Source organism: Schistocerca serialis, chromosome 4, assembly GCF_023864345.2.
Source record: "Schistocerca serialis cubense isolate TAMUIC-IGC-003099 chromosome 4, iqSchSeri2.2, whole genome shotgun sequence".
In the NCBI taxonomy this organism is placed as follows: domain Eukaryota; kingdom Metazoa; phylum Arthropoda; class Insecta; order Orthoptera; family Acrididae; genus Schistocerca; species Schistocerca serialis.
The window spans coordinates 810,161,465-810,175,626 of record NC_064641.1 but is presented as its reverse complement, the minus strand read 5'-3'; the positions used below and the strand labels follow the sequence as shown (position 1 = coordinate 810,175,626).

Below are 14,162 nucleotides of genomic sequence, written 5' to 3'. Positions count from 1 at the left end.
AGAAACGTCTCCAAGAAGATGCTTTGTGGATGACCATGTTGACAACGTCAGTAGCTTGTGGTAGTGATAGTGAGATAATTCTTTAACAGCAGTGAATTACCATATCTCATATTTATTTTCTTTGCCGGATCTCGCTATAGCAAGGACAGTGTTTTTATTCATAATAGTACTAACTCACATACATTTACTCGTAATATTTCTTGCCCGATGAGAACTGTTACAATGTAAGTAAATAATACTGGATTAATTTCCACTTAGGTAATAAGGAATAATAGTAAGTAACAGTTTCGGTTGTCATTGACATAAGCATGTTTCACCGAAAAAAAGTTTTTTGACAACTGACAGTATAAAGCATGGAGCTATGTGGAAAAGATTCCGACCGCTATAGGCGTCAGACACCGGAGTTTTCTGTAATCCAGGACCGCAGAGCGGCGACGTTGCTGTAGACACCAGGGTAGCTGGCGTTCGCGCAGCCATTGCCCCATGACACGACGCCGTACTGGGTGGAGTCCACGACCAGGGGACCGCCGCTGTCTCCCTGGCACGCGTCCTTGCCACCTTGCGGGTCTCCGGCGCAGATCATCCTCTCCGTGATTTGCCCACCGTAGCTGACGTTGCACGAGTCACGCGAGACGACGTTCGTGGTGACGGCCTGCAGCTGGCGCGGCGACGTTCCCCCTTCGGACAGGTCTCCCCAGCCAGTGATGGTCACTGCTGTGCCTGCAGCTGGTTCTGAAGTGCCAAGACTGACCGCCTGCAACAGTCACAAATTACCATACACTTCACACAATGTGCACGACTACACAGAAATTTAAGCAATACTTCATGTCTTCATGCACTGCTGGCCATTAAAATTGCTACACCAAGAAGAAATGCAGACAAATATATTATACTAGAACTGACACGTGATTACATTTTCATGCAATTTAGGTGCATCGATCCTGAGAAATCAGTACCCAGAACAACCGCCTCTGGCCGTAATAACGGCCTTGAGGCCTTGATACGCCTGAGCATTGAGTCAAACAGAGCTTGGATGGCGTTTACAGGTGCAACTGATCATGCAGCTTCAACACGATACCACAGTTCATCAAGAGTAGTGACTGGCGTATTGTGACGGGCCAGTTGCTCGGCAACCACTGACAAGACGTTTTCAGTTGGAGAGAGATCTGGAGAATGTGCTGGCCAGGGCAGCAGCATCTGTAGCACGCTACCTTCGTGGTGTTGCAATTTTAATGGCCGGTAGTGTACTACCCAAATGACGGAAGTGAGCATCTGGAGACTATAGTCATGACTATTATAATTTCACTGACTCCCATAAACGAAGTTGTAATGTATTTAAGTAGTTTAACATTATTCGCAGAGTTATTGAACAAGTTAATACTGAGCTCGTTAATCCACCGTTATAAATGGAACTTATTCTTGGGTAAGTTTACAAACATAAAAACCAACACCCAAAGATATTTTTAACTCCTTACATGTAACCCTAAATGTATTCGTTTTACATTTATTTCTCTGACTTGTGACTGTTAGAAATTCCCTGTATTCTGAAATAGAATTAAATGGAAAATGATATATCATCAAAAGAACCGTGTGTCGTCTGTTCTTGCTATCCTATGTTACATTACTGTAAAACGTCTAATAGAGTATTTGCACCGATGTTACATTAAACAGCGATCGTGTGAGACCCAACTCGCTTTATTTGTTCATGAGACCCGGAAAATATTAGATACAGGCTCCCGGGTAGATGCTATTTTCCTTGACTTCCGGAAGGCGTTCGATACAGTTCCACACTGTCGCCTGATAAACAAAGTAAGAGCCTACGGAATATCAGACCAGCTGTGTGGCTGGATTGAAGAGTTTTTAGCAAACAGAACACAGCATGTTGTTATCAATGGAGAAACGTCTACAGAAGTTAAAGTAACCTCTGGCGTGCCACAGGGGAGTGTTATGGTTCCACTGCTTTTCACAATATATATAAATGACCTAGTAGATAGTGTCGGAAGTTCCATGCGGCTTTTCACGGATGATGTTGTAGTATACAGAGAAGTTGAACTATGAGAAAATTGTAGCGAAATGCAGGAAGATCTGCAGCAGATTTGCACATGGTGTAGGGAGTGGCAACTGACCCTTAACATAAACAAATGTAATGTATTGCGAATACATAGAAAGAAGTATCCTTTATTGTATGATTATATGATAGCGGAACAAACACTGGTAGCAGTTACTTCTGTAAAATATCTGGGAGTATGCGTACAGAACGATTTGAAGTGGAATGATCATATAAAATTAATTGTTGGTAAGGCGGGTACCAGGTTGAGATTCATTGGGAGAGTCGTTAGAAAATGTAGTTCATCAACAAAGGAGGTGGCTTACAAAACACTCGTTCGACCTATACTTGAGTATTGCTCATCAGTGTGGGGTCCGTTCCAGGTCGTGTTGACAGAGTAGATAGAGAAGATCCAAAGAAGAGCGGCGCGTTTCGTCACAGGGTTATTTGGTAAGCGTGATAGTGTTACGGAGATGTTTAGCAAACTCAAGTGGCAGGCTCTGCAAGAGAGGCGCTCTGCATTGCGGTGTAGCTTGCTGCCCAGGTATAGAGAGGGTGCGATTTTGGATGAGGTATCGAATATATTGCTTCCCCCTACTTATACCTCCCGAGGAGATCACGAATGTAAAATTAGAGAGATTCGAGAGCGCACGGAGGCTTTCCGGCAGTCGTTCTTCCCGCGAACCATACGCGACCTGAACAGAAAACGGAGGTAATGACAGTGGCACGTAAAGTGCCCTCCGTCACTCACCGTTGGGTGGCTTGCGGAGTGTAAATGAAGATGTAGATGTAAATATATGGTATCTTATACCAGGTACAAAATCGACGATGATATCGAGACAGAACTTTAAATTACACCAAATAAACTGAGGACATTTAATAGAACCACATTTAACACAAACATAAGCGCCAAAATGCCAAGACAAGGAAGTAACAACGAAACGAGCAAACGAATTACAATTATGTCGTGGGTTTCCAACAACACAAGTAGAAAAATACTGCCCCAAATGAAAAATTTTTGCAGAATCGCCGAAATATAGATGTAGCAATATGAGTGAGTAGCAGGTATTGCCTATACAGTCGGCAGCAAAGCCAATTTTAACTGCCGGCGAAAGAGATTTCTTACTAAAAAAAAAAAAATCTACTGTTCGTGACAACATTCAAGAACCAACGATTTAATCATAAAAAGAAAAACGAGCAGGGGTTGAGCTCTATATAGAAACAAATATTTTCAGCACCTACTGTGAATATGACATTTGTGTGCTATGTCGATAGTTTTGGCTTTACCGTATTTCGTACAATCTGGTAGTAAACATGTACCTCCAAACACAATCAAGTGTCATTAAAATGGCCTCTTCCATTTGATGGGTACATGGATGCCAAGTGCGTTAAAATAATAACATAATAAAATTAAAATTACTCATAGAAGATTAATTCATTCGTGAGATAAATATAAAAATGAACACTGATCAGGAAATATGAGGGGATTGAAACAGTATGTACAGTATTATGCCTGAGCAAGTAGCCGTTACTAAATGTTGCTCTCCACTTCAAAACCACACAGACAAATGACACTACTTTCCTCAAGATAGTCTGCAAAGCTCTGAAACAACCGTCCGAGCGTTCTAGCAATCAATGATTTTACTTTGGTGTGGAAGCACAGTCATATAAAACATTTTGAAAGACACAACCGCCATTATCTGTGCAGTAGATTTTATTCTACAACGTAGATTTCGGCCTTAGGCAATGTTCAGTGTTAGAAGTATCAGAAATCATTATACTTATGTTCTACTCAAGCATAATGAATCTGTACAGTCAAATGGCGGTTATATATTTCAAAAAAAGATCTACCAATAATTCAGTTCGTCGACGACAGAAACCCACTCCCGGGACACGGAGTTACTTGTGAACTCTAACGTCCTCATTGTCGGAAAAACTGCTATAGCTACGGATCAGTCCTTCTCCTGCCTATACATTCTCGTGTATGGAAGATGGCGATGCATGTCGCTCCCCGCGCACATTATCCACGTCGGTGCGTCATGGTCAGATTGAGCTGTATGGGCTCCTGTCGAATTTGTTTCGTGACAGCGCTCAGTGTCTTCCACTAAGAGCCACATCAGGGGAAACAAAACGTAATACACGAAGGGTAAGACGGTGTAAGCGGGCATATAAGGACCGGGCGTGGGAGTCTTGGAATGACAGCTCGGCCAAGTATCAGGAAGCGAGCAGCAATACCCAACGGAATTTGTGAATTAATCTACTAAAGGAAATGGCAGTTGCCCTTGAAGGGCTGTTACACTGCATTTTTCACTTCATTCTGGCTAACTAAATCAGTATAAATTCTACAGCACAGCTGTCCGTTGCCATCCTGAATATCTTATTAAACCTGAGCCATGTATTTTTCCATAGGTATATATTTTTAAATGTTTTTAGTATGTTTGATATGCTCAACGCCATTCCAACTAGAGACCGTGAGGACACATCTTAGAATTTTTTGAAAGAGATAGAGTTTAAAGAATTTCATGGTTAGAATTATTTTAGGTGTTCCTTTATGCCAATTCAAACTCAGTATCTAACGTTTGTAAAACACATTTACGTGACTTTTCTGTGTCATAATTTAAGACATTTACCTTGATGATGAGAAATATTTAGTTGAGGTTCAGTTTATATTTGAAACGCTCCCTTAGCTTCTAGTCTGTTGTAGTTCCCTGAGTGTAAGTGCCCTTCTGTCAATGCTTGTGGTCCTGTTGGGTAATCATGTTACGGCGACTACGCACTCCGAGCTGTGACTGTCTGTGATGGCGCCTCTTTAAACATTCTTCATCTAGATTAGATTTTGTATTGTTCTGAAAGATGTTTACTATCAAGATTTAAATAATTTTATTGTAAGTATTATGTAAGGGACCTCTGAAATAAATGCTCCTTGAACAGAGCTGTTTAATTGTGAATGGTGCTTGAAATATGATTCCCGTTTACTTGTGTCCTGACCCACCCATCCAGGAGCTAATGATGTTGATACCAAAGTGGCGCACCTTTTCAGTAGTAGCAGAGAGTGAAAAGTGGTTGACTGTATTTGGTTAACTCTTCTTCAGGAAACATCAATAACTATTAAAATAAATAAATTTGTCCTTGAGCTTTGCTGTGTGTGTGGATAGACTGCCATTCCTCAGGATATTAGTGCAGTAGTAATGGAGCCAAGGCGTTCCCTGTCCATAAAATGATGCAAGCGGGAGCAGCTTATTTATGAACTAACAATTCGTGGTCAGTTCGGAATTTTGTGGAACGTAAAGCACGCTTACAAGTTGTGTTGGACTGCCCATTACACGATACCATTCACAGAACTGGTGAGGTAGGTTCCTCTTTCGATACTTAAACTCCAGCTCTCTCGGGTGTGTGTGAGAACATTGACCTCTTGGGAACCAGTAACCCCACCTTCAACCAAGTATTTAGATTTCAAGCTCAGATTAAACGCTAGGTTAACTGATCATTGGATTTGAAACACTTTACGAGTAGTAAGAAGCAGGGAATTGTTATTGAGTGATTGTTCATCGGAGCCATGGAATTACATATTAGCCTTAAATGTGGGGTGGGCCGATATTGGAATGATGGATCAAGAGGTTTGTCCGATTCCAACAAAGACGAATGAATGAAGTTGCTATGCGGACGAGGGAATTGCGGGTCAACTGGCATCCTTGTCATTTACTGGGATGCAACATCTCACTATGCTCTTACTTCAAGGAATTACAGTTCTATCGGTCTAGGATCGCGGACAAGTAGTGCATGTTTTATGGCTCACTGTCTGTCTCAAGTTTTACATTGGCACACTTGAGATTTATATTAGGTAATCCATCGGCTTTTTTATGCTTTAACTCAGAGCTCATTGATTAAGAGTGCAACTGAAGTATGATGCAACCAGAGAACAATGGGGGATCTAGGATAATAATAATTCAGAGAAAAATGACCCCTAAGGTTAGCAGTGAGCTTAGGAATAAAAATTTTGTCGTTCTCAATCTCGTGGTGAGATGCTCGAGCGATATACTGAGGAATCTCAGATTTGCAAGTAACTAAGTGTGTAGCAGTAACTATACTTCAGAAGGAATGAAGCCAGATAATCGCTCGCAAGTGATGTTTTCCCAGATACTCACCAGGTTCCTGGATTTAGGCTGAATGGTCTCCAAAACCGAACGTATACCGTTTGCTGATCAGTAGCGCTACTTGGCGAAAAACGTTCTTGTTACGAGAGATGACAAACAGCATGGGCATAAGGAAGTAGGACCCTGTGCTATGCAATGACAGAAGTTGTTTTCTCTTCGGCAGGCGGGGACACCTCGTACGTGAATGTCCGGCAAGTTGTCAGGAACCTCCGGAAAGCTGACGCCAGGGAGAACGTCTATTACACAAGACATCAATATCAGCTTCCTTATGTAATAACATTTGTATGGAGATAAATCATCTTCTCGTCTGTGTCTTACTTGACTATGGAAGCAGTCCCTCATTACTGGACCATGGCTGGCATTTGATGTACTCTACTGTATGTAAGTTTCCTCTCTCAGAAGCTACGGCATGGAGATTTACTGCCGATGGGCAGCTTCTGCTTCTGGTGGGCTGTTTGCCGGGGCTTTGGTGATCAAAGTTTTTCATCGCCAACGGAGCTGATCATAGTTACGTTTACTGGTTACTTTGCTTTTCGTACGTTGTTGTATTCAGTGAATTCCTTGATTACAGATATTCGCAATAGGTGCTTTTCCTTTTAATTTCCTCCTGGTACGGAGTTCTATTTGTGTTGCTCTCAGTGGCTGCAGGGGGTTGCACGGGTTATCCATGGGGACAGCCAGTGTATAGCTCATTTTAGACGCAGTACGAGGTGGTTTAAAATTTAAAACCATGTACAACAACTTTAATGACGTAGTTGTGTTCAGTATGACTTTCCAAGGGTACGTCCACCATATGGAACCTGATATGCCTCTGAGCCACCGGCTTGACTGCTAAGCCATCTAAATTAAAACTTGCCTGCAGACATTTTCCTTTTTGGGAAATTCGGAGTCAGCCGACGATATTAGGAAAGATTAGAAGTAACGAGCGATATCCATAGATAATCCGAGGATGGGAGACTACTTTACGAAGCTCGTGATTAATTTTACCCAATTTAACACCCCACTGAAAGAAGAAAATTTTCAGTAAGAAGAAATTCAGCGCTCCGGCTTAGATACCATTTTGGCGTCGCTCAGTAATCATCCCATCTTGGCCGTACATGCTTTCGAGCGCCCCTTCGTGGTTCAGACGTTTCGAATTTGGGGGTTTCTGCTGTTCTCTTACAAGAACAAGATAGTGGTCGTCGTCCTGTGGCTTACACTTCGAGGGCTCTTTAGCTAATTGAGCTGATGAACTCAGCTTATAAATGGGAGACTCTGGCGGTGATAGCTGACCTGGAAAAATTTAAGCACTATTTAGAGCACATCCAGTACACACTTGAGGATGACAATCAGGCCATAAGCTAGGTCTTCGCCTGTCCTAGAACAATGGGGAGAACTGGACGGTGGGCTGTACGCATCTCTTAATGTCGTTTCCATGTGAAACACAACGAAGGTTTAGACAATCTAATAGCTGATGCACGTCTCAGGGAGCCGAAAGAAATACAGGAAGATATAGTTAAGGTTTCGGTCGTATGTACAGAAGTACCAAAACTCATTGGTAATCTGAAAGAGAAACAGAGCCAGGACCCTTCAGTTCAGCAGATCAAAGGAAACTGTTTGCCAAGGAGCAGGTGCGAGGTTATAGTTGAAGGAAAGGCATCGTATGTTATGCGACTAAGATTTGTTTACCTGACGAATTAGTGCCCTCGATTTTTCGATATTTAGCCATTCGTTGGTTGTAGGGAATTTCGGCATTCATAAAACGATGAAGTGGCTGACCGTAAGCAAAAATATCTACAGATTATTGGGGTAGAGGGAAAAGTGTAAGGCTACTAAGTTGGATTGTAACTCAGAAAGGACTTCTTCAGTCAACGCATGAGAGCAGTCCACCGGAGAAGTTGCTTATTGATTAGGTTGGGCTGTTGTCGTGGATCCAGAACGGAACCCACTGTACTTTCCTTTCCTTAGACGACTTTTTCCGGTTTTTATGGCTCGTTTGAGTCGTGGAGTTTGGAGATTTGGAAATATGTAGTAAGGTATTACGGGACGAAACCGCTGAGGCCATCGGTCCCCAAGCTTATACACTATGTACTACGTAATCTAAATGAAACTAACTTACGCTAAGGACGACACACACACCCATGCCCGAGGGAGGACTCGAACTTCTAACAGGGGGGGGGGGGGGGGGGGGGGGGAGGTCCGCGGACCATGACAACTACTCCACGCGCCGTCGTGTAGTTGCTGCCGCCGTAACCGAACGACAATTGTCAAATCAAATTGATTCCCATATTTTGCCCTCCTTGAACCTGGTTAGAGATAATGCTTCGGCATTTCTACCTACGGACTTAAAGGGCTCTGTTTTGAAAGCGCGGTACAATAACGACGATTCCACCCCATCCTCAACCGTCCTTTGAGGAGGGGATAACCCTAATCTCAAATCTATGTTGACAATATTCCGAGCTCTTATCCGGAACGAAATGGGATATATCCATCCACTGCCTGAGACTAGCATTTAACTTGGTCAATTGTGATGTAATTCGGGTAACGTCCGCGTCCTTGGATTTTAGCTATCCCCTTAATTCTGTATTGGCCAGTTTGTGGTCCATGAATGATCTCCCTCCGGACAAAATCACCTGTGAAACTATCCAACAAAAGTGGAGACGAGCCAGTTGCAGTACTGATCTGACACACCGAAGACAGGCCCAACGTTATAATAATGGACAGAATGCATGTAAGGTACTTACCAGGACGAAGTTTTCATCCATATTCTCAGCGCTTGATGGCAGGGTGATGCTGCCATTTCTCGCAAGTTGACACCTTCTTTTGTATGACCTTGCAAGTTGATTTAAGTACTGAATCCAGTCGATGTATTTGTTCACAATCTCGTTATAGGCAAGGAATACAGTGTGCATGTCGCCCAGGCGATCGGTGGCTTCTATCGTTGCCTCCAAGTCCTACCCAAGGGGCAGGCTTTTCTAGCTTTTAGTGAGGGAGGATGAGCCATGCGGACCTCTGTCGACTTGTTTCCCAAGGGACGTCGTTATTTTGGTCTCGGAGACACACCGAGGAGACTAGAAGACGGTGTAAATGGACGGTATTCGGAGCGGCCAGGGGAGTCATGGAATGACGACTCGGCTCGCATGAGAAAGTGACCAGCAGTGGCGAACTATGTACACTGTGGGTGTGGGAGTGAATTTTAGGCGGTTGGCCGCCGGGAATCGAGTACTGAATCAGGTGCGTGGTTACTGGGATGTACCACATGGCCCTGGCCGATGTAACAGCTCCCTCGGAGTTTCATGCATTCTAATGCCAACGGCCTACATCGGAAATGTGAGTGCGTTAATCCACCTGACAACAGCTGTTTCGGTGAGCAATTCTATTGTTTGTCTAAAGTGTCGCCACATTCTTACGTGGCTTGTCGATGTATGTCTCAGGTTCAGATTGACTGTGAAATCTGCAATAGCGGGTTGCCCCGTTGATTATAGGAAAAAGTACAATTACAACGAATAATGATTCCTCTCGTGTTTTTGTTCTGCTGGATGTTGCCAATTTGGGTGAATACAACACATGGCATAGGCATGTGTGGCTGGTATTTCGTAACTAACGTTTGAACGTGAAATGAAGTGAAACTTTCTTGGTCTTCGTGTTCATGTTTCACTTTACTTAATAGCAGAAATTAAAATATGTTCTCTTATATAATTGCGGAGAGCAGGGCTGATTCAATTTTTGGTTATCGTTATCTTAAAAATTATTTGGCTTCCCCATACTGAGTGAACGGATTAGGACACCTTTCTTGTCTAGAGAAACGTATGTGTTTCTTAAGTTGTAAAGCTATTGTCTAGTCTGAATCAGGTTTTTCGGTCATTACAGCCTGTTTTGCTGTAGGTTTAGTTCGTGTTCCGCTAAGTAGTTCAGTTCGCACATGGCAATTACCACTGAGGGGCTGTTATAAAGCTATTTCGAATTAATTTTGGGTAACCAAATCAGTGTAAATCTTAGCGCACAGCTGGCCGCTTCCATGCTGAATTGCGTATAGTTATTGAAACTACATCGGGTATTTCGTCATGAGTTTACCTTTTTTGTTATCTGTAATACATTTATTGTAATGAGTGCCAGTTTAAATGGAGGCCTTTTGGAAGCATATTGAATTTTTCTGAAAGAAATTGGTTTAAAAGATTTTAAGGTTTCCATTATTGGAGCCATTCGTTCACGCCAAGCGAAGCTCAGTATCTATATATGTTATTAATATTTACGTTTGCGGTCGTTTAAGATTTTAAAGAGTTTAGCTTTCTGGTTCAAATAATTTAGTTGGGGCTCTATTTACATTTGAAACATAAAAACGATTTTAGTCTGTGGTAGTAGTCTGATTGTGACGGCCCTGCAACCAATGCCTGTGTTTCTTGTTGTGTGATCCTGTTACGGCGACTGAGCACACCGGGTTGTGGCCGTCTGCGATGACGCCTGTTTAATGATTCTTTTTCTAAATTTTATTTCGTATTCTTCTGTAAAATGTTTACTATCAAGAAACTAAATAATTTCATTGTACGGAACGTGCAAAACATGCTTTTAAAATAAACGTGTATTGATATTCGCTATTTAATAGTGAATGGTGCTTGAAATTTAATTTCCGCTTACTTGTTGTGGCCTGGCCCTCCCACCCAACAGCTAATTATGCTGACACCAAAGTGGCGCACCATCCAAACGGCTGTTGACACACTTCACTGAGGTTTGAAGTGATACTGTATTTGGTCAATGTAACACCAGAACTGCGCGGTGAATTTGTGTCCAAACTAGATGTTTTGCCTACGCGAGTCGCACTGTGCCATGTACTTCAATTTCGGACTACGTTTCTAGTTGCCGCACTATAGTATTCCCACTCTGTGATGCACTTGTTTACGCCACGCAGCGGATTTGTGTCTGCAGGAAACGCAGAACATAGACTCTCTTTTGACAATACGTCACTGTTGTGTTGCGGTCTTAAGGTGGAACTTTCATTTTGAAGTGCCCCCCCCCCCCCCCTTTTACAATAGTAGAATCTTCAAATTGTTATTTGATCTTTCCCGAAATACTATAGTATAATATCTTATTTTATATGTATTAACGAAACGAGTGCTACAATTAGCACTGTTTAACTGGTTTGGTAGGGAAAAACAGCGGAGCAATACAAGAAAGCTTGAAACGGTACTGTATGTACCGTTCCATGATTAAATACGATGTTTTGCAATCGTACCATCTTAAAAGGACAGCATAATCGATAGATATTCACGGTTGTGGCCACTTGCCGTTTTTCTCTCTCTCGTAACGCAGCCCCACCACGGGCGCCACGAAGCTCCCATGATGGAGGATGGAACGTTGATTTATTACGTTGTAGAATATTTATTATGGTGTAGAATATTTATTTAATGTTAATATGTTCACGCACGTGAAATATCCCTTACAACCTATTCCCATCCTTCCTGAAGCGATGTCAGCCGTTAGTTTGGAAGCAGACAACTCTTGGTAGACTTTAGTACTGCCAACTTTGTGTCCTTTGGTTTGAGTGGCAGAGATCGACCACAGGCAAAACTTTGTCTAAGAGAATATGAGAACATAGGGTTTAGCGGGGAGAGGTTGGTCAGGCTACTACCTCTACCGAATAGCAGAGGATCTCAGGAGCTCCGCCATGGTAAGGGGCTGTTCTGCGAAGAAAGGGTAAGCGAGTGGACGTGCCTTCAGCATGTCCGTCTCGATTGGCAATGGAAAAAGGTATTGGAATACTGGATATTTGTGACTAACCCACTCTATTTCAGCCCAGCGTTGAATAGGGACACCAGTGATTGCGCTCATGGTTATTTTGATTATTTTCTGTTGTATGATTTTAGTGTATTGAGAGTGATATATGTATGTCTTTGTGTTCACTCCACGCGGTGGGTAACGTTTGGCTTGTGTAGTCAAATTGTCCATCAATACGATAGAGTTAGGTAACCAACCGTGTGACTTTCAGTTTATTTGTGTTAGGAATTTTGTAAGGGTTTATTGATGTTTAATGTGTGTTTTCTGTGTACAAATAGGGGCCACGTGCTACACGTGTGGCGAACTAGTAACAAGGCAGCTACGCTCGCCTATAGAGAAACTCGAGTAGAAGCAATAGATTATTTAAATAAACTGCTACCACCTCACGGTACAGGCATTTACACAGTTTCAACCGTTTGATTAAAATCTTGTAAGCATGTGGAAAGCCACTTTGAACCAACGTGGTCATAGCCACCACGTGCACATGCAGTATCGTTTGATACTGGCTAAATTATAACTGAAGTTGCTATACAGTACAGAGCAGGAGTACAGAAAAGAAAGCTTAATCGTCTAATGCCAAGCCGATCTCACCCCATTGCATGCTAGTATTGAATCTGTGCACTAGGTGCAGGTGTGAGCTCTTGTCTATCCCGTCCTATGTGTTTTAATATTAAAGTAGCGGGAAAATTACTAGTGGCTGATGAGATGCAATCCCTTCTGTTAAGAATTCCGCCTTCCCCAGAAGTAGCGCGCGTGTTGCGTGCAGTTGTGTAAAGTAATAAGAGGCTTCACCTCCACCTAGCATTATATTAAATTATGAAAGAAACAAAGCAAATTTATTCAGAATAACATCAGTATGCTATGCTTGAACAAACCCGATACCCCTTTAGCAATATTAATGGCACAGACTGCCAATAGGTATGCTGCGTTCTATGAGGGAAAACTCCTTCAGTGATCCCTCCAAAAGAGTCCGTTGCGTATTATTCGTGTTCAACATCCACACCCATAGAGGGCTGTAATACAGATGAAGGAGGTTTCTGAGAACCTATGACATAAAGCAAGTAAAATACCCCTAAACGTACCTATAACTAAGAATAGATAATTTCCCCACAAACAGATAACTTTTAATCAAGGCAACTTCTGCCAGAATCTGTTTCACGTGAAATACCCCAGCGACGGTCCCTTTTCAAGCTACACCAGAATTGTTAGTGGAAATGTACAGTGAAAATTAATAAAAACCGTCAAAAATGATGGAATTAACCGCAGTCAAGCCCATGGACAAATTATTACTTGAACTAACTAATGTTTCGTGACGAGCAGTAATGTAAATAACGTTTAAGTAATGAAAGTTTGTATTGTAAATCTGCACTATGTGTTGCACACAGTACCTGCACATTGCTGTCGAAGGAGAAGGAGCCGGATATCTGGACGACAGCGATGTCAAAGTCAGCAGTGGCGTAAGAGAATCCGTCGTGTTCAACATAATTTGCGGCGTCGTACACCGTGCCGCCGCTTTCGCGTGTGGAAGTGCCGGCTCTCACGGAGAACAGAACAGCCGGGAGGGAGTCGACGCAGTGCGCCGCCGTCAGCACCCACGTGGGGCTGATGATGGAGCCGCCACAGCCGTGGAATCCCAACACCTGCAGCGAGATCTGCCACGGGTACTGCGAGATGTCCACGGGCTCCCCACCCACTATGCGGGGCCCTGGCCGGGGTCCGAACCAGGGACCCCTCGGGGAGGGCGCTGCGCTGCAGACGGCGGCCAACGTGCACAGTACGATGCCTAGTTTCAACATCTCAAAGGCTTCCTCTGCGTTAGCTGTGTCGAACGGGGCCCATATATCCTCTTATTGCTCTGTTTATCTGGGACCAGTTAAATGTGAAATCAGATAATATCTCTACGAAGGTCAATGCTAGTTCGTATCGCTAAGTTTACCTTGGTGATATTATCGCTGAGTATTCTTCACAGCTCTGAAAAGCATGATTTTGTGGAATTTCTCAGAAGATTGTGTAATAAAGCACTCGATACTGCAAAGCATCCGAAGGATTGACGTCAGACTGTGGAGTGAATTCAGTCAAACTCAAGACACGCGTTGCTGCGTGACAAATACAAAAGCTGATCGGAAAAAAAAACACATGATGTGAACGGACGTCAGATTTTTCAGAGCTCAGGAAACATAATGTGGCGTCTGACAGGAAGTGCGAATGAG

The 14,162-nt window shown here is 43.0% G+C and overlaps 1 protein-coding gene across 1 annotated transcript; it reads right to left on the bottom strand.

The window, feature by feature from the left end:
• Nucleotides 1-391: 391 nt before the first annotated feature.
• On the bottom strand, nt 392-13,748 carry LOC126474785 (trypsin delta-like). The gene is made up of 2 exons (XM_050102261.1): nt 13,341-13,748; nt 392-754 (listed from the first exon to the last, which is right to left on the bottom strand). Exons 1-2 carry the CDS (start codon nt 13,746-13,748, stop codon nt 392-394), a joined length of 771 nt encoding a protein of 256 aa, XP_049958218.1.
• Between the last annotated feature and the right edge of the window lie 414 nt (nt 13,749-14,162).